At 54.2% G+C, this 17667-nt stretch overlaps 1 protein-coding gene across 5 annotated transcripts in view; it reads left to right on the top strand.

The window, feature by feature from the left end:
* The window catches only part of ARHGAP26 (Rho GTPase activating protein 26), a 141568-nt gene that overhangs the window by 29351 nt on the left and 94550 nt on the right, over nucleotides 1–17667 (top strand). For all 5 annotated transcript variants that reach the window (XM_086621834.1, XM_086621833.1, XM_086621832.1 and 2 more), the window contains exons 9-11: nucleotides 322–422; nucleotides 2955–3049; nucleotides 13258–13336. In XM_086621834.1, the coding sequence (XP_086477960.1) occupies nucleotides 322–422; nucleotides 2955–3049; nucleotides 13258–13336 (275 nt within the window). The remainder of the gene's footprint in view (nucleotides 1–321; nucleotides 423–2954; nucleotides 3050–13257; nucleotides 13337–17667) is intronic.

Here is a 17667-nt window from a genome sequence, read left to right as displayed (position 1 = left end):
ATTGAGGTGTGGGGCACGAAGGCTAATTCAGCAGACTGCAAAATCCATGGAAGGGAGGGACTTGCCCAGTGGGTGAGATATTAAGGTGGGAATGTGGGAGCCAGGTTCTCCCTGGGAGAGAGAATCACTGCCAGTGCCTGATTAAAGTCTTTCCCCTGAACAGAAGGGGGTAGCGATGCTTAATCCTCTTGCAAAGCCCAACAAGGACCGTTAGGTACAGAGATCTGTCATGTCAAATGGTTGTTAAACAAAACCAGTTGTTAATGGGAGGGTGCTGACACCGTGATAGTTCTGGGAATGAAAACTGCGTGTGCTTTGCAGGTCACTTTGGGACTTCCTGGGTGAAGCATTACTGCACGTACCAGAGAGAATCAAAGCGGATAACGATGGTGCCGTTTGACCAGAAATCGGGAGGAAAAGGGGTGAGTGCCAGCAGGCAGCAGGACTGTGTCCCGGGGGCCTCTGCCCGGGAGCACTGCCGACTGCACGTGCTCCCGGTGCTCAAACAGAACCATTTTTAGCAAAGTGACACAAATCAAGTGAAGTGGGTCAGATTCACTCCAGGCCGAGTGGGAAATTAACTCTGCACCGTGTTTAAAAGAAGGAAAAAAGACAGCAAAACCCCAAAAGCCCCCAGATCTTTGGAAACCGTCAGCTGTGCCGAGAGCAGAGCCGGATTCCCAAGGGGTAGAGCCCCTCGAACATCGCTGTTTCGTGCTCCAGCTCCGTGTTCCACACCGGTGTCTGCACACCACTGTTTGTAAGGACAAGTTTGCAGCAGCTGCTCTGGCCTGAGACTGGGCCTTTTTCCTCTTGCTTTTAGGTCTGTCCTTTATTTACTTATTTGTGTTTGTGAGAAGAGAGACCTTTAAAAGCTGAAGCGTGCACAGTTGCATTTTCCGTTCTGCTCTCGCTGGTCCTGGCGATGCTGGGCACACGGTGGGTCGTGCATCTGCACCGTGCACTGCGAGGCCGTGGCTGTTTGTGTGGATGGAGGGGGTGGTCGGGGCTGGGAGCAGAGCGGGGTCATCCCGAGCACCATGCTCCAGCTCCGTGGGCGCCGGCTCCCCGGCCCCCAGTTCCTGCTCTAAGACCCAGAGAAGAAAACCTGTTTGTTATTTTGCTCCATCCTCACTGCCTGTGACTTGATGAGTGAAGTTGTTTTGTTTCAGACAGAGCCCGGAGCTCCCCGGGCCCCGATGGGGTGTGGAGGAGCGGTGGGTGTGTGGGGTGCAGGGGGCCAGCGCATGCCGCGTGCCCCGCTGCTCCCGGGGCAGCGTGAGCCCGGCTGGAGCTGGGACTGGCTTTGCTCCTCTAACCAGCAGGAACAATAGACCCCCCCGGAGTGTTCCCGGCCGGGCGGTTTGCAAACATTGTCCCCTTCCAGGGGAGCGCCTGTGGCAGCTGGGCAGACTGCAACACGGCTCCCTGCTGCAAAGGGAGCCGGGGAGGGCAACTTTTAAAATTAATTTCCTCTTGCCTCCGAGCATCTTCATAATAACTCAGCATTAAAATATCCCAGCCCTGTAATCATCAGCTGCTGCGCTGTTTCATGTGGTCTCTTCCCATTTCACGGCTTCCCCCATGCCCCGGGGTGCGGGTGTTGCTGGCACAGCCGTAACACCCTTCTTGCACAGGGCAGGAGCCCTGCTCCACTGTGCCGTGCCATGCCGTGCCATGCCATGCCATGCCATGCCATGCCATGCCATGCCATGCCAGTCACTGCCCTGCTGGGGCTGCTCACCCTGGGCATCATGGCTGGCATGATCCTGGTGTGACACGCTGCCTGTACTGGGGCAGCTCTGTCTGGGCTGCACTGTCTATTGGCACTGACTGGCGTGGGCATCGGAGTGTGGAGCAGCCCAGGGTGCTCGTGGCCACGCTGCCGGGCGTTTTGGGGTCCGGCTGGAGCAGGCGTCAAGGAAGAGGTAGTGTGGGTGCTGCAGGAGGAGACCCATCACTCGTGGGTCACAAAGGCCACTGCGCATGGTACCAGCCCCTCGCACTGTGGCTGGAGCGGGTATTAGTGGGTTTGAAGTGGAGATGTTCCCTGACTGCCAGACGGGGAGTGGGGCAGCTTGGGAGCAGCCCCGTGGCAGCAGCGGGACAGGCTGGGAAGGACGGGGGGCAGGTGGCCTCTACTGATCCACGGAGACCTCTCTCTAGTCTGTCTTCCTGGGTCTGTTCTGGGTCTCTAAATATGTTTCCTGGAAAAATGGTGATGTCAGGGAACAGGGTGGTCAGCCAAGGTGTCATCAAGAACAGCACGGAGAGCACAGAAAAGTGGCCATCTCCAGGAACTCCTTCAGAATTCATTTTCTATTGAGTCATCAGTGGGTTTTGAAAATTGTAGAAGTGTCTGTGCTGGCAGGGACTGAGCAGGGATTTCCCCCAGCAGAGGACAGCAGTGCACGCAGATCCTGCCGGATCGCGGCGCGGCGTCTGGAAATCCAGTACGGCTTGGATGCGGGTGCCTGGATGGGAGAATGGTTTTGTTGTTGCTTTGTTACAGGATAAACATTTTAAGACATGTTCGCTCTCGTTAAGAGTTCTCCTGTGCAGAATGCTGCCAAAAATGCAGCCTGGAGTGAAAGTTGACAGCCAGGTCTGTGATGCGTTGTTCAGCAGTGGAAAATAAGGCTGACTTTGCCCAAAAGCTGTGGTCCAGCACTCCCCACCTGCCCGAACGTGGGTCGCGTGACGCTTAACGCACAAATTCAATCATGTGCATTTGGAAAGGAAGGCTCCTTCTGGAAGATTCTGGACTAAACACAGTTGCAAGAGTGAAAAGACCAGTCCTCGTGTCAGATATATAAATACCTGTTTCTAGCAGGCTGATGTTGCCAAATCCCCCCAGGTTTGAACATGCTCATTGGAAGCGCAGTGGGTGCTGGGGCCAAGCTCACAGTTGGGTGATTGTTCTCCGCCTTATCTGCGATTTTGTCTCTTCTCAGGGAGAAGACGAAGCTGTTATCCTGAAATCTTGCACGCGGCGGAAAACCGACTCGATCGAGAAGAGGTTTTGCTTCGACGTGGAAGCCGTTGATCGGTGAGTGCCGAGGGGCACCGCGGCCCCGCTGTGCCCGCAGCCCGGGGCGCCGACAGGATGCACATGCCGGGTTAACGCTGGCCATCCATGGGCAGAGGTGATGCTCATCTGTACTTGGCTTTCCTGGGTACTTCTCATCCACTTCCCGTGTTTCTCTTCTTTAGTTGTACCCTCCGTGAACGGAAGGCGTTAGTCCGTGGTAACACACTTCTCCCCGGTGCCTCTAGCCAGGTGCTCTCCATATATTGAGTTAGTGCTTCGGTTTACAAGGTGCTGAGTTTACTCAGGTCTCTCCAGCGGTGTTTTAGCACTTCTGCAGTCTTTGGCTGCGTAAATGGTTGCAAGTATGGAAAAGATGCTCTGTAGGTGTTTTGGCAGGGATATGATGCCTCCTTCCAGTGTTGGGTATGTGTTGGAATAGCTTCAGCTTTTGTGCTGGAGAGTGGCAGTTGCTGCTCTGTTTTGGGTGGGCAATAGTGGAGGTCCAGCCTGCACCTCCAGGCACTGCACATCCACTTTTTTCCTGTAGGAGTAAAATGCTTTCTGATGCGATTTATCACGTAGCAGCTGAACCAGAGGTATGTGTGGATTCAATCTATAGCACCTAAGAAAGAGAGCCTGTTATCATATCTAATTAGCATCACGCACAGCTTACATATATAAACAGGAAAACCAGGCTGGGGTTGCTGTTCCAAGTGGAATTAGTCACTGCCTCATATCCTCCTCGCTGCAGGAAGTTGACATGGTTTACAAAAGCTCGCTCCGAAGTCTCTGTATGTCTGTGCCCTCCCAGTTGAGTGCCTGCTTGTGTTCCAGCCGTCCTCCCCTCTGCTGACCACTGCCAGAATGCCCAGGAGGTCTTGGGGAAAACTCGAGTTCATCAAAACCTGAGGTGATGAATAAGGCTGGAATACCCTGCGGTGCCTTCCCCTGCCCAGCCTCTGCTTCCGCAGCGTTTCCGTGCCAGCCCCTCTCGCTGCCAGCCCAGGGCAGGGAGGGGTTGGGGTGACGGAGCTCTGCGTGTTGGCTCAGGGATGAGATAACCCTGGGGCTGCCTCCCGCTCCCTGTAGCTGTGCTTCCCTCCAGAAAGCTGCAGTGTTTCTGCTGACACGGGGATTTTTCTTCCTATGCCCTGAGGATGTTTTTTTAAAATGTGAAAAATCAAAATAAAACTGGGAGGAGGAGAAGCCAGCCACCACAATAGTTTTCTTTTGCAGCGTGTTCAGAGGCAGCTGAACCTTCCCTTGATGTCTGGAGCCTGCTAGGCATGGGATCAAGAGCTGCTCCAGAAATCTGCCTGCTAAACGTAAATAATGGCAGGGGAGCGGCAAAGGTGGGGAAACCTGAGAAATTGCTCCTTTCATGTGCACGTTCTGCTGCAAGTGATTGCCTCTGCCCCAGGGGGCAGCGAGAGCCAAACCCATGAAATTAAAGGCTGGTTTTCCCCCAGTGTACAGGCAACTCTGCGTATTTTTAGTATCAGAATTTGTCATTAGTTGTCTAAAATAATGATTATTTCCAAAATAGTTAAGCTGAGAGGAAGAGGAGGCAACAGGTTTTGTCATGGCCAAAAGAGAGTGTGAGGTGCCTCCCCTGCCACCCTCTCCCTGGGATAGTCAGGCTGAGCGCTGGGAGACTGGGGCACCGCTGGCTTCAGGTGCCGCTGTCGATGGCCGGGGTTCACCGGAGATCACCATCACCTCGCCCAGCACTCGTGGTTCAGCCTGTTTCACAAAGCGGTGTGTATCGAGGAATGGTTTCCCTGCCAGCCCGGGATTATCGGGGATGGGCAGTGCGTGGGTGCCACCCTGCACTGTCCTGCCACAGCCTGGTCCGGCTTTGCTGCCCGGCCCCGGGCACCACGGGTGACCCGGAGCTCCTTGTGCAGCGGGGCCCGGTCGCAGCCGGAGGTGCCAGGGCTCACCTGGGCACGGCGGGGAGGGAGAACCGTGCCCGCTGCTGGGAGGTCAGCCGGGCTCGGGCAGCAGCAGATAACGCCTTCGGAGCCATTGCTTTCCATTTGGTGCTGGACGGGATCGGCTCTGGCTTAAGGACTCGAGCACAGGCAAAAACTTCAGCCCACGTTCTCCACCCAAGTCTGCTGCCCACAAATGATCGGGTGTCTTCGAGCAAAGGAGAGCTGGAGTGGTGTCAGTGGCTGTTTTGGAAGGCAGAGGGCTGACGGGTGTATTGGGCTTTTGGTCTCAGGCTGGGGTGGTGGTTGTGTTTTTTTCTTGCATTTTGTTCTGTGGTTTTTTATTGTCTCCTGTGGTGGGTTGGCACTGGCTGGACGCCAGGTGCCCACCAAAGCCGCTCAATCATGCCCCTTCTCAGCTGGACAGGGAGGAGAAAATATGCCAAAAGGCTCGTGGGTCGAGATAAGGACAAGGAGGGATCACTCACCAGTTACCGTCGTGGGCAAAACAGAGTCGACTTGGGGGAAATTAATTTAATTTATTGCCAATCAAATCAGAGTAGGATAATGAGAAATAAAACTGAATCTTAAAACACCATCTCCCTACTCCTCCCTTCTTCCGGGCTTAACTTTACTCCCAAATTCTCTACCTTCTTGTCCCCAAGCGGTGCAGGGGGATGGGGAATGGGGGTTGTGGTCAGTTCACGACATGTTGTCTCTGCCGCTTCTTCCTCCTCAGAGGAGGACTCCTCACACTCTTCCCCTGCTCCAGCATGGGTCCCTCCCACGGGAGACAGTCCTCCGTGAACTTCTCCGACGTGAGTCCTTCCCACGGGCTGCAGCTCTTCACGAGCTGCTCCCACGTGGGTCCCTCCCGTGGGGTGCAGTCCTTCAGCGTGGGCTTCCCACGGGGTCACAGCCTCCTTCGGGCATCTGCCTGCTCCGGCGTGGGGTCCTCCATGGGCTGGAGGTGGATCTCTGCTCCACCATGGACCTCCCTGGGCTGCAGGGCACATCCTGCCTTGCCATGGTCTTCACCACCTCTCCATGGTCTTCACCCATGGCTGTGGGGGAATCTCTGCTCCGGCACCTGGAGCACCTCCTCCTCCTCCTCCTTCACCAACCTGGGTGCCTGCAGGACTGTTCCTCTCACATACTCGCTTTCCTCTCTTCAGCTGCAGTTGTGCAGTTTTTTCTTCCCCTTCTTAAACTAAATTATCCCAGAGGTGCTACCACTGTTGCTGATGGGCTTAGCCTTGGCCAGCACCAGGTCTGTCTTGGAGCCAACTGGCATTGGCTCTGTCAGACACGGGGGAAGCTTCTAGCAGCTTCTCACAGAAGCCACCCCTGTAGCCCCCCTGCTACTAAAACCTTGCCACGCAAACCCAATAACATCCCCACTAATAGAGAAGTTAGAAACTCGATGTCTCGTACTTCAGCCCCGTGCAGGAAGTGTCGATATGATGAAGGTGAACATCCCGGGGGCGCTTCTCTGCCTCACACGTGTGCTGTGTTTTGACTTCCAGCAGGTTTCCCCTTGCTTTTCTATGCGCAACTTCTAAAGGAAAATTAGATTTTCAGAGGGTGGAAGATGTTCTGAGGGCTGGAGCACCTCTGCTATGAAGACAGGCTGAGAGAGTTGGGGCTGTTCAGCCTGGAGAAGAGAAGGCTCCACGGAGATCTTCCAGCACCTCCCAGTACCTAAAGGGGCTACAGGAAAGCTGGAGAGGGGCTTTTTACAAGGGTGTGTAGTGATAGGACAAGGGGCAATGGATTTAAACTGAAAGAAAGCAGATTTAGGTTAGATATAAGAAAGAAATTCTTTACATTGAGGGTGGTGAGGTACTGGAACAGGTTGCCCAGAGAAGCTGTGGCTGCCCCATCCCTGGCAGTGTTCAAGGCCAGGTTGGATGAGGCTTTGGGCAACCTGGTGTAGTGGAAGGTGTCCCTGCCCATGGCAGGGGGGTTGGAACTAGATGATCTTTGAGGTCCCTTCCAACCCAAACCATTCTATGATTCTATGATTTGTAAGCAATGCCCAGCAAGAGTCGAGCATCTTGTAAGCAGCAGGTGTGTGCAGTCCTCTGTCGTTATGCCAGCCCAGAACCCCACGATACCAAGAAGACCACGTGTGTTTGTGGTAAGGGTGGAACTGCACTGGAGCATGCTTCTGCCACAGCTTCAGACTGCCTTTTGGAAGGTCAGCTTGGACACAGGTGGACTGAGAGAGCAGGAAGGTTCCTCTGTACACATTGCCTGCTTCTTATGGACGAGGAAACTGGATTGTCCCTGCTGAGTATGTGCGGAGCGAGAACGTGCAGGGTTGGTGTGTGCCATCCTGGGCAAGGACCGGGCGTTGCCATGCCACTGCAGGTGCCAGCAGATTGCAGGTTGCGCAGCCCCTCGGCGTCTTTCTGAACACATCCCGTTGGTGTTCCGTCGGCTTTTCCGCGCGGTCAGTTTTTAAGTTCTCTGTGCACGGACTGGCTCAGTTACCAGTTTGATTCTGGCCTGACGAGTCGTGTCCATCTTACTAACTGGGGCAGGAGGGTGACGCAGCGCCGGCGGGGCTCGGGGCCGGGTCAGCCCGCTGTCTGCTGCTGGAGCTGCTGCTCCAAAACCTGCACGTAGTTCCGCTCTGCTTACGTAGCAAATCCTGCGCTAACAGCCACGCACACCTCTAGGTGCACAGGAGGAAATCTCTCTTTCCACTCAAGTACTTTTATCTCCTACCACCATCAAATTTGCTCTGTCCATACCGACAGAGCGCGGTACTGGCGCGGTGCCGTGGCGTGCGGGACAATCCTCGTGTTGTGCCAGAGGTGGCAGCCTCGGCCGGTTCTTCCCCAGTTCCTGCCACCAGCGCAGAAACGGGCTTGTTTGTGTTGCATTTCGGGAAACTGGTGCGTCCGCAACATGGGGCGCAGGCTTGGAGCTTCTTAAATGACACCCAGAGAAGCTGTTGCTGGTTAGGGCGGGGGGGGGAGGGGATTGGAAATTGTTTTTTTTTCTCTTGTAAAGATGATTCAGCGCTACCGAGGTGAAAATCTTGAGCCTGATCTGTTGTTACAACATCGCTTCCTTTTCCTGCCATCTGATAAGGGGATGCCGACGCTCTCGGTGCCGACGGGAAGGCTGTGGTACAGCTGTTTGCAAGGGGGCTAAGAAATCCCTCACACCACACTTGCAAATAGTTCTGACCTCCTCTGTGGGAGGTTAGGAGTGTTTTATTGCTTCGTTACAGCAAAATTAGCCCCAGAATGGTGTTCCGGTGTCTGGCTGAAAGACATTCCCAGGGCGATGGGTACTGTGTTTTACTGCTAATGCTCTTTTTTTCTACCTAAACTTATTAGTAGTCTGTGTGCATTAGATCAGTTTTGTGAAGAAGGTAAACAGGGATGACAGCCAGTGTCTTACAAAACGAGCCTGAGGAGGAGGAGGAGGAGTATCTCATTTGGCTGATGGTGAAGGCTTTGTAATTTAGGATAATGTAGGTCATTGCTCTGGGCCAGAAGCAAAGTGCTTCTAATAGCAATTGGCTTTTACGGGAACAGGAGGTATTGAAAATTTTGGGGTTTTGGTCTCTTAGTCATTCATAAAGGCAGAAAATTCTGCACGTAATGCCATTGCCCTGGGCTGCTGCCCGAGGTGACTGGCACCGCGCTCGGTCGGGCTGTGCAATGCTGGGCATCGGGGTGGGTGAGCTGCGATGCACCGGCCCGAGCGGTGCCCTGGGTGGGTTTTGGTAGTTGGGCTGTCAGCCTTGCTCTGGGTACGTGTCTCTTTGAGTGCCACCCTGCCCAGCGAGCAGGGCACGCTCCCTGCTGCCCGGGGCAGCCACCCCACCTCGGCAGGTGTTCGCTGCGGCCGGCGGCCCTCGCTGGTGCTTTGGACAGCACGTGCAATACAACTTGTACTTGTTCCTCTGCTGGTGTCGCCTTTCCAGTGACCTTTTAAACAAAGCGGTTCATGGGGTTTCCACCGGCGGGCTGGCAGCGAGCAGATGAAGCTCGTTTCCCCCTCGGTGGCCACGGAGACCCGTGCCAGCCCCAGCCCCTGCTGCGTGGCGGTGGTACTGACGATGCTTCAAGCCTTACACCGACAAGTGAGGCTTTCTGAATCCGGGAACAAAGTCTTCCCCTTATGTACGTCTTTTCTGTCTTCGTTTTAGGACCACGTGTGGCTGCTGGTGCCTGGGCCGTGGGTCTGGCGTGGGGTGCCCGCAGTGGGTGGGCACACTGCTCTGCTCGGGCTGCGCCTGCAAACTGCTCCGTGCGCTCAACTCCACTCAGCCCTCGAGACCCTGTTATTAATCCGCTCGTACGTTTTTTCTTTCAGCAGTTTAGATCGTCTCGGTGTGATAAGCTGCTGCAGGAGTTGAAAGTTCTTATCTGTTCCTATTGCTTTCGTTATTTGTTTGTTTGTCTGGAAGAAGGAAAGGCTATTGGGCTTTCTCATTTTCTCGGCCTGCTTAGTCATAGCTCTTTAAACACAGGCTGTTTTTCACAAAACCTGAGATATTGAGAAATTTCAAATTTCCTCTGTGGCCTCATATGGAAAAATCTCTTTAGTTTTTAGATTGTAGCATATTGAAAATACACTTTCTTGCAAAGTGTTTACCGTGTTCTACTCCCGTTTCACGCTCCCGCCTCCACTTGCTTTAGAAATGGATTCCCTCTGATCTCAAGAAGTCCTTTTCCCCACCTTGCATCCCAGAAGAGGGCAAAGGGTTTTGGTGCCTGGAGGTTGCGATGTATGATCAGCATCTAGTAAGGAACCAGCAGGTCCTTTTCTTGTTCGTCACCACAGTTCACGTTTGTGCATCTCCGATGTCTGGTCCAGGAGAGCGTCCTGCTGTCCCAATGTGACAGTCTCGAGGCTGGCTCGGGTGGGCAGGAGGCTCCTCCAGCATGTCCGTGTGGTGCCAGGTCAGGCTTTGGGAGGGGATGTGAGCTGCCCAACAGCAAAATCTGGCTAAGCTCTGGTATTCAGGACCATTTGTATGTTAGGTGAGAGAACAAAGACAGATATTTTGTTTATCTTTTGGGAAAGGAAGTTGGAGAAGGGCCTTCCCTGTCTCCAGTTCTACACTGAATAATTGAGATGCCCGTAATCTAATGAGCACACTTTCGGAAATGGTTGGTCTTCAAGGAAACCCCGTGACAATGAGGCTGGTGCAGACAGCGAGTCGAACACGGCTGCACGTTGCTAGCGTTAGTAGGATGCTGTTTCAGTGCCAGCCGTCCTACCTGACGATTAAGCACGTGGTGCCCCGTGGGCATCATCCACATAAGTAATGAATGAGGGGTAATGTGAGGGGTGCATTTGGAATGCATCACAACCGGGAAGGAAGACGGTTCTGCTCAGGAAAGCGGCGCGATGGGCGCCTTGGCACATGAACGCTGGGGGAGGAAACGCAGAGCTATTTGCAATGTAAATAGGTTTTTAATTCAGTTTCACAGCCCCTCCCCTCATGCTGTTAAGTAAGTTTGACTTTGAAGTGAAGCCCGAAGAGTTGTTATCTGCTCAGAGGCAGAACAAACATTTTCGTATTATCACCTTTTTGCCCTGCGCTGAGGGACCCTGGCACGCCAGATACCCGTGTTGTCTCCGCACGACCTCCCCTCCTCGCTTCGCCGGGAGTTACCAGAGTTTAACACAAACGAACGACTTAAATTTCTTTGGTTTAATGTCTTGGCTAAAGAGACAGAAATCCCAATATTTCCTTTTCCTGTGTCTTCCTAGTTGAGCTAGAGCCCTTCCAGGGCTTTCTGCCTGGGTTCCCTGTGCCTTCAGCAGCGACTTTTCCTTAAACTCAGCCATAAGCCCTGGCTGGAGGGGGCTGCAGCCGAGACCCGCGCCCACCCGTGCCACCTGCCGTGGGCCAGGCTTTGCGGTCAGCCCCGTGCCACTGCAGCTGCCCAGGTACCGCCGCTGCTCCCGGATCGCTTTGTCTCTGCTCAACACGGAGCTTTTGTTCCCTGTTTTGAAAACACTTGGTGTTGGACGTTGGACGTTTTCTTTCTCAAATGGGGCGATGGTTAAGTGGTTTCCTCTTCCCTTCGAAACGAGTAAACTTCCAAACCACTAAGCTGGTGAGTATTGACTGACTCACCAATGGGATTAGCGGAGATCAAACACATTATGTCTGGTTTACTTGGACCTGGGCTTGTCGCAAGCCTGAGCGCACGGCTTCCGCTGGCGAAGCAGTGCTAAGCTGCCGTGCACGGGCCAGAAGCCAGCTGGTGGGTTGGTTGGATGGGAGCGGAGTTAGGGAGAAGGGTTAATCCTTCGTTCCTTACCCATACGTACCACAGGAGCGACAGAAGACGTGCCAAACCCACCACTATGAGAGCCTCTGTCAATGTTTTCTTTTCCAACAGGGGATCGGCTCTTATCAAGAACCAAACGGCTTTTGCAGAGTGTTATTGCAGCTCACGTTCTCCTACTGAATCACTTTTGGGAAGTGCAAGTTAGAAATTACCCCTCTTCCCAGGCCTTATCAGTTCTTGAGGGTTTAGTACCGAAAGAGCCTACGTGATCTGCTGAACGTGGTCCATAGGCGGTTGGCAGCTCCCAAGGTTAAATCCCTCTTGCCCGGCATGTGCCACAGCTGCCCGGTGCCCCACAAGCAGGGACCCTGGCTCCCTGCTGCCTTTCTGGAGCTGCTGTGCTTTGCCGTGGGTGGGGAGAGCAGCATCAGAGGTTCTCTGTCGTACTTTCGATGGATGAAACCCCACGAGCATCGCTGCAGAGTGCCGATAACCACCCTGAGCGCGCAGAGTCGTGCAGCGCTCTGGCCATGCCTGCTGCTCCCCCGTTGCCAGGGTTCTGCCCACTCTCCTCCTGCAGAAATAGCGGCTGTGCTCTGCTAATGCATCTGAAAATAGCCTGGGAGGACGCAGAATGACTAGACCAAACAAACAGAATAGATCTCGGCCATCTCACCGAGACCGGGGCCTCTGCCTGGTCCCCGGGGTGCTGTGGGAGCAGGCTGGCCCCGCTGTGGGATTTGCTGGGAGTGACAGTGGGGCAGGATGCGACCGCCCTCTGGAGACTGGAGACCTGGACCCACGGGCGTGAGGCTGAGGAGGGGTAGAGCGAGGGCTAGCCAGGCTTTTTGTGTCTGGATCTGCTGGCCGCGAGGTGAACTGGGATGTTCGGGGCGGGAAGCCTGACAGCTTGCAGCGAATGCATGGGGTGCAGTAAATGGTGAGCCCACGGCGCGACCCGTGGGAGCACAGCGTTGGCTTTCACCTCTGCCGCACGTTCCTCTCTTGTGCAAACACGCAGCCACACCTGAAGTTGTGCAAATACTTTCCACCGTGTTAAATCCATCGTGGCCTTGGTGGTCATGCTTATCAGAGCGAGATAATCAAGTTTCAACTCTTTGTATGGAAAGGGCAGTCCAGGAGCGGACTTAGGGTCCACTTAGGAGTGGGGAGGTGGTGTTGGCCCTTGGGCGAGGGCTGGGCTGGTGGTGTCCCCTGGCTCCCGCGCTTTGTTTGCAGGCACTTGGGCCTGTTCTTTCCCCTTCTCATTAAAATAAAGAAGCAAACATAGAGTTGTTTTTTGGAGGCTGGATTTGCAGTGCAGCCCGTGCGCTGTTGTGTGTGTAACAGGTGGGAGGGTGGCAGGGCCGGGCAGGACCAGCTGGTGCAGGAGCGAGCACCCTGGGGCGCCCAGGACTCCTCACAAGGCTGCTGGTGGGGACACGGGGACCAGCATCACGTCGCTGCTACTACTGGGTGTAACATCAGTGTGTGATGTGGTCAGGGAAGTGGTGTGGCCACGCTGGTGTGAACATGGCGGGGATGAAATTCTTCACACAGCAAAAGGTCCCCCCCACAGCGAGCCGGTGCTTGGGGTGGTGGTGGGATGTGGTGAGCTGGGATGCGTGGGGCTCCTGCTTGCTCGGTTGCCTTCCTTCCCTTTTCCTGCCATCGAATGGACGTGCTTAGCTCAAGTGCAGGTGAGCTGTCTGGCTGGCAGCCAGAGGAAAAATTTGACATCCAGCTCTCTTACACTAAAACCACTGAAAACTTGTGTGGATTGTTGGAGATACCCTCTGCTTGTTTGCTGGTCCTGCTTAGGACCCACAGGGATATCCCTGGAGAGGTCAGGCTGGGCTCAGCCCTGTGCTGCTGGAGCTTTTTTAGGAAAAAGGTGGTCCTCATTCTCTCTCTCTCTCTCTCTCCCCTCTCCTCCCCCCACCTCTCTCTGGAAATTTATCTTTGTCATCTTTGTTTTCCATCCTGCAGTTTATTTACTGTGTTCCCTTTATCTCCGCAGGCCCGGTGTGATCACCATGCAGGCGCTTTCAGAAGAGGACCGAAGGCTGTGGATGGAGGCGATGGATGGCCGGGAACCGGTGAGTGGGAAAGATTAGCAAAAAGAAAAAAAGCATCGGAGAAAATCGTGGAGAGCTTTCCGTAGCCTGGGGCAGATTGTTTGCTGCGAAGCAGGCTGTCACGCAGCGCCTGCCAGCCGGTGCGAGAGCTGTATCCGTGGGGCAGCTCGCGCCTTCTGCCAAGAGAATAGTTTAATCCCTTGGTTAAATATTTGAGGTAATACTGTATCTCCTGCGCTTGGATTGCTCGAAGGTGCGGTGGAAAGGAGGAGGAGGGTAGGCTTGGCCAGCACAAACACGCTGCCGTGCTGTGCTGAAAGGAAAACATGGCAAAAAGAGCAGTGGAAGAAAATACGCTGTCGATTTCCAGGGCTTTTTGAGTCCTGCAACTCATCTGGCAGCCGCTTCTGGGTCTTGTAGAGGGTTGCAGATTTCGTGTGAGCAGAGGAGCGTCGCCCCTGTTCCCCGCACCAGCCAAGCCTCCTTGCCGCTGCGTTTGCTCCTGCCGCCCCGAAGCTGCACAGGCTTCCCCACCTCCCACGGGATTAGGGAGGTTCTCAGAAAACTCAGAGTTGTTGGGTTTTGAGGGGTTTTTTTTAACGCGTTTGCAAACTTTCCTGCCAACTTCGAAGAGCTTCAGCTGGTTCCGACAGCGTTCCCTCGGCGGAGCGCTGGTGCGGGCGCTGGGTATCAGCGGCATGGTCCTGCCCGGTTTCGGCGTGGCGGCCGTCCAGCAGCGAAGGGCAAACCCAGCAGCGCCGAGCAGCCTGTGCACGTGGGGCGAGACTGGGCTGTGGGCCTCCGAGCCTCGGCGCAGCCAAAAGCGTAGCAGGATACGAAAAGCATCTTTGCGGAGAGCCGGAGCAGCCAGGGCTGTTACGGGGCAGCCCGTACGTTTTTGGAGTCGCCGTCTGTGCTTCTGGGTGCTGGCAGCCGGAGGAGAGTCCATGCAGGGAGCGGGGTGTCCCGTCCCAGCACAGCCCTGCTGCCGCTGGCTGCTCCTGATTTGAGCAGTTCCTCCCTCAAATCCACAAAAAGGTTCTTGTTTGTCAGAAAAAGTGTTTCCTAAAGCCGGGTGAGGTGTGGCTACGCGCGGGATGTTCCGTGAATGCTGGAAAGCACGTGCTGGGCTTGCTTTTGAAACACGCGGCGGTTCGGAGGTGGGAGGGCTGGGAGTGTGCGAGGGGGCTGCCGCCCGTTGCAGGTGAAGCGTTTCATCGTGGCTTGCAGCCAGGTCTCAGCCTGGAATCGTAGATCCAGTGGGTAATTCAGGTGGGACGGGACCTCGGGAGGTTTCTCGTCCCACCTTCTGCTCGCAGCAGGTTACTCAGGGCATTCTCCAGTTGGGTGCTGAAAACATCTGAGGAAGGTGCCTGCTCAGCCTCGGTGGGCTCCAGCTCTGCCACCTGACCGTCCTCCTGGAGGAGGGTTTCTCCTACACCCAGTCTGAGCCTCTCCTGTTTCAATTTACACCTCTTGTCTCCTGTCCCCTGCCGTGCACCGCGGTGAGGAGCTGGCTCTGTCGTTGTGACGCCTCCCTCGCAGGGAGGGTGCCGTCAGGTCCCCCCAAAGCTTTTCCTTCTCCAGGCCGAATAAACGCCGCTCCCTAACAGGGCATGTGCTGTGTAGCTCGGATCTGCCTGGGATGGTGATCACAGCTCTCTGTCACGTTGGTTTCTTCCCTGCAGCAAAATTGTGCTTCTGGGACAAAAAGGCTCAGTTACACCTGCAGACTCACCGGTTCCAAGAACAGGCGTTGTGGGAGGTGCAGGGAGAGAGGCAAAAAAGGACTGAATGTGTGTTGTGTGTGCAGGACAGCCTCTGCTCCCTTCTTCTATCACGTGTTGTAAAGGGACCCTTGTTTGGAAGAGCCGACCTGCTCCTCCGCCTTGGCTCTTGACCCAGGTGGCCCTGCCCTGGGGCAGCTTTGGTGGGAAGACACTCGGGTGTGAGACATGCCAACCTCTCCAGTCCCAGCGTGCAAGCTGTCTTGTTCCCTCCTGAGTCAACGCTTACCTTGAATCTGGTGGCACCTGCAGTCATGATAATGTTTTCAATTTCTTCAGAAACAAAATGTGAATTCTTGCTTCTAGTCTGAATCGAGCCTTGTCCTCCTTCAGCCTGCTCTCCTACTTCCCACCCCTCACCTCCGCTGACAACGGTTCTTGCAAGGGTGCAAAACCCAGTCACCTGCAGCAGGACCTGCACGAACGTGGTCATCCAGCTGCGTTTTGACCTGCTGATGTTACCAGGGTTTGGCACCACAGCGGAGCCAGTCTGCTGGGGTCGGGTTGCAGAAGTGCAGCCAGAGATTTTGCATGTTTGTAACGCGCTGTACGTGCGAAAGGTGCTATGAAGGAACAAATGCAGGACTGCCTGGATTATCCTGTTTCAGAGTCTAGTTGTGTGACCTCCTTCAAAAAACACACAGGTCTTCGTGCTGCCGCCTGCGTGTTTCTCTTCTTCCCTATCATGCCCATCAGCTCAGGGCAGCTCGCTCATCCAGCACGGCGAGGATTGTGGCTGCGCATTAATGCAATACCTCATGGCACTTAAATGCTGGTGGCGTTTAAACCTGACCTTCCAGGTGTGGTGCGGGAGCCATGGGAATGCAGCCTGCATGGAAATGGATCCAAGAGGCATTTTACTGATGCATATGGTGCGTGTTGACAGACAAGGTAGCTCCTTGTCCTCACTTCTCCTCCATCCATCATAAGTGGAGCTGTTGGTCTGTTGTGTTTGGGTTCTTCTCTTGCAACACCAGGGTGCGGGATGTTACCTACTCTGCAGAGATTCCCTTGAGCAAGAGACAAGGATTTAACCTGTGGACTCCTAGAAATATCCCCTCTATGCTTTGACTGTGTTTCTGTAACCAAAAATCCCCTACTGGAAAGAACGTCTGGTTTTCCTTTGATTTGAATATTGAGTGTGGGAAAGATTGGCACAGTGGGGACGGTAATTCCATGTGCAAATTCAGGCTGTGGAGAGATTAAAGTGGACTGGAGTTTGTTTCTTAATTATAATTGAAAAACTAAAACCAAATGTTGTGTTACATTTTAGTAAGATCTAAACATAGAATGTGGGCTGCATTAGCCAAGACATTTGTCACAACTTGAAAAGATTTATTATATATCTTAGAGTCAAAGCAGTCTCCAGAGAGCTATCATCAGTCTGTTAACTCTTACCACTTGTTATTAATTTGGCTAAAAACCCTGTGTTGACTTTGGGTTTTCTTTAATGTTACAGGGGCTGGAAATAGGAGAAAATGCTAACTTCATAACAGAGCAGTTGCATTCGGGTTTTTTTAAGATACTCACGATAAGTTTCCTATGGTTTTTCTGCTCTGGTGATGCAGTTTGCAAATGTATATGGTGGAGGCCAGAGTGATTCTGAAACTTGGTTGGAACCTGAGTCGAGCACCAGAGCTGTGTTGGCGCGTAGCGGCGGCTGTGGCAGGCTGCAGGAGTAAGAGAGGCACAAATTGGGCTGTTTGCTTTGTGGCAAGGTACCGAACGAGATAAGCATTTTAGTGAGGTTGCTGCTTGGCTTGCCAAGTCTGCAGCGAGCATGGCAGCCAAAAGAGAGGTGTCGGTATCAGCGGTTCCTGCTATGAGCTTCTGAGCAGGTCGGTAACCTTAGGAATCGTTCTCGCATCACTGAGGGCAGAAGTGGGGCACTGGGTTTGAAGTGATTGGGATGTGAAAACGTTTCTGCAGGAAAGTGAGCCTCGTGCTGTAAGGGTCCGTAGAGGGTTAAGGATACAGAACATGTTAGATCATGTCCCCGTGGAGCTGTATTAATCCGTCGTCCGTAACCTTGAGCGGTGATGGAGAAGTTAGTGTTAAAGCAGATGCAACAGCCTGTGGTGCTGTCAGAGGCAGTCAGACCGGGATGGGATCTGAGCAGTGCTCTTCTGGCGCTTGCACCAGGCTGCCCTTTGCTCCGTTTTGGGTTTCTTTTTTGTTCTTTAAAGCAATACAAGTCTATAAAAATACAGCCAGCGTTTCCTATCGGAGTGGGTTTTGTTAGTGCTGTACAGCCGCGTGCACCAGGCGCTGGGGCCGAGCGGGTGGTCTCATGCCCGTGCAGGGGAGGGAGGGAGGGAGGGCTCCGAAATGGAGACACGCTGGCAGTGCTGCCTCCAGTCCCCCTCTGCTCCCCTCACCCTCTCTTCAGTTCTCTGACAGAGCCAGCCAAGGCAAGAGCAGAGTCCAAAGTCCTTCGCACGCTTCGTGGGGTGTGAGGCTGGTCGCTGAACGGAAAGGCAGCACTGCAGAGGCTGGTGGGTTTTGGCCTGGGATCTCCTGGGGGTTGGAGCCGTTGTACTGGAAGGGCCCTGGTCCTCTTGGCAC

This window comes from Tauraco erythrolophus, chromosome 16 (assembly GCF_009769465.1).
Source record: "Tauraco erythrolophus isolate bTauEry1 chromosome 16, bTauEry1.pri, whole genome shotgun sequence".
Lineage (NCBI taxonomy): Eukaryota > Metazoa > Chordata > Aves > Musophagiformes > Musophagidae > Tauraco > Tauraco erythrolophus.
Note: the sequence above shows the minus strand (reverse complement) of the source record. Positions and strands in the feature narration are given on the sequence as shown.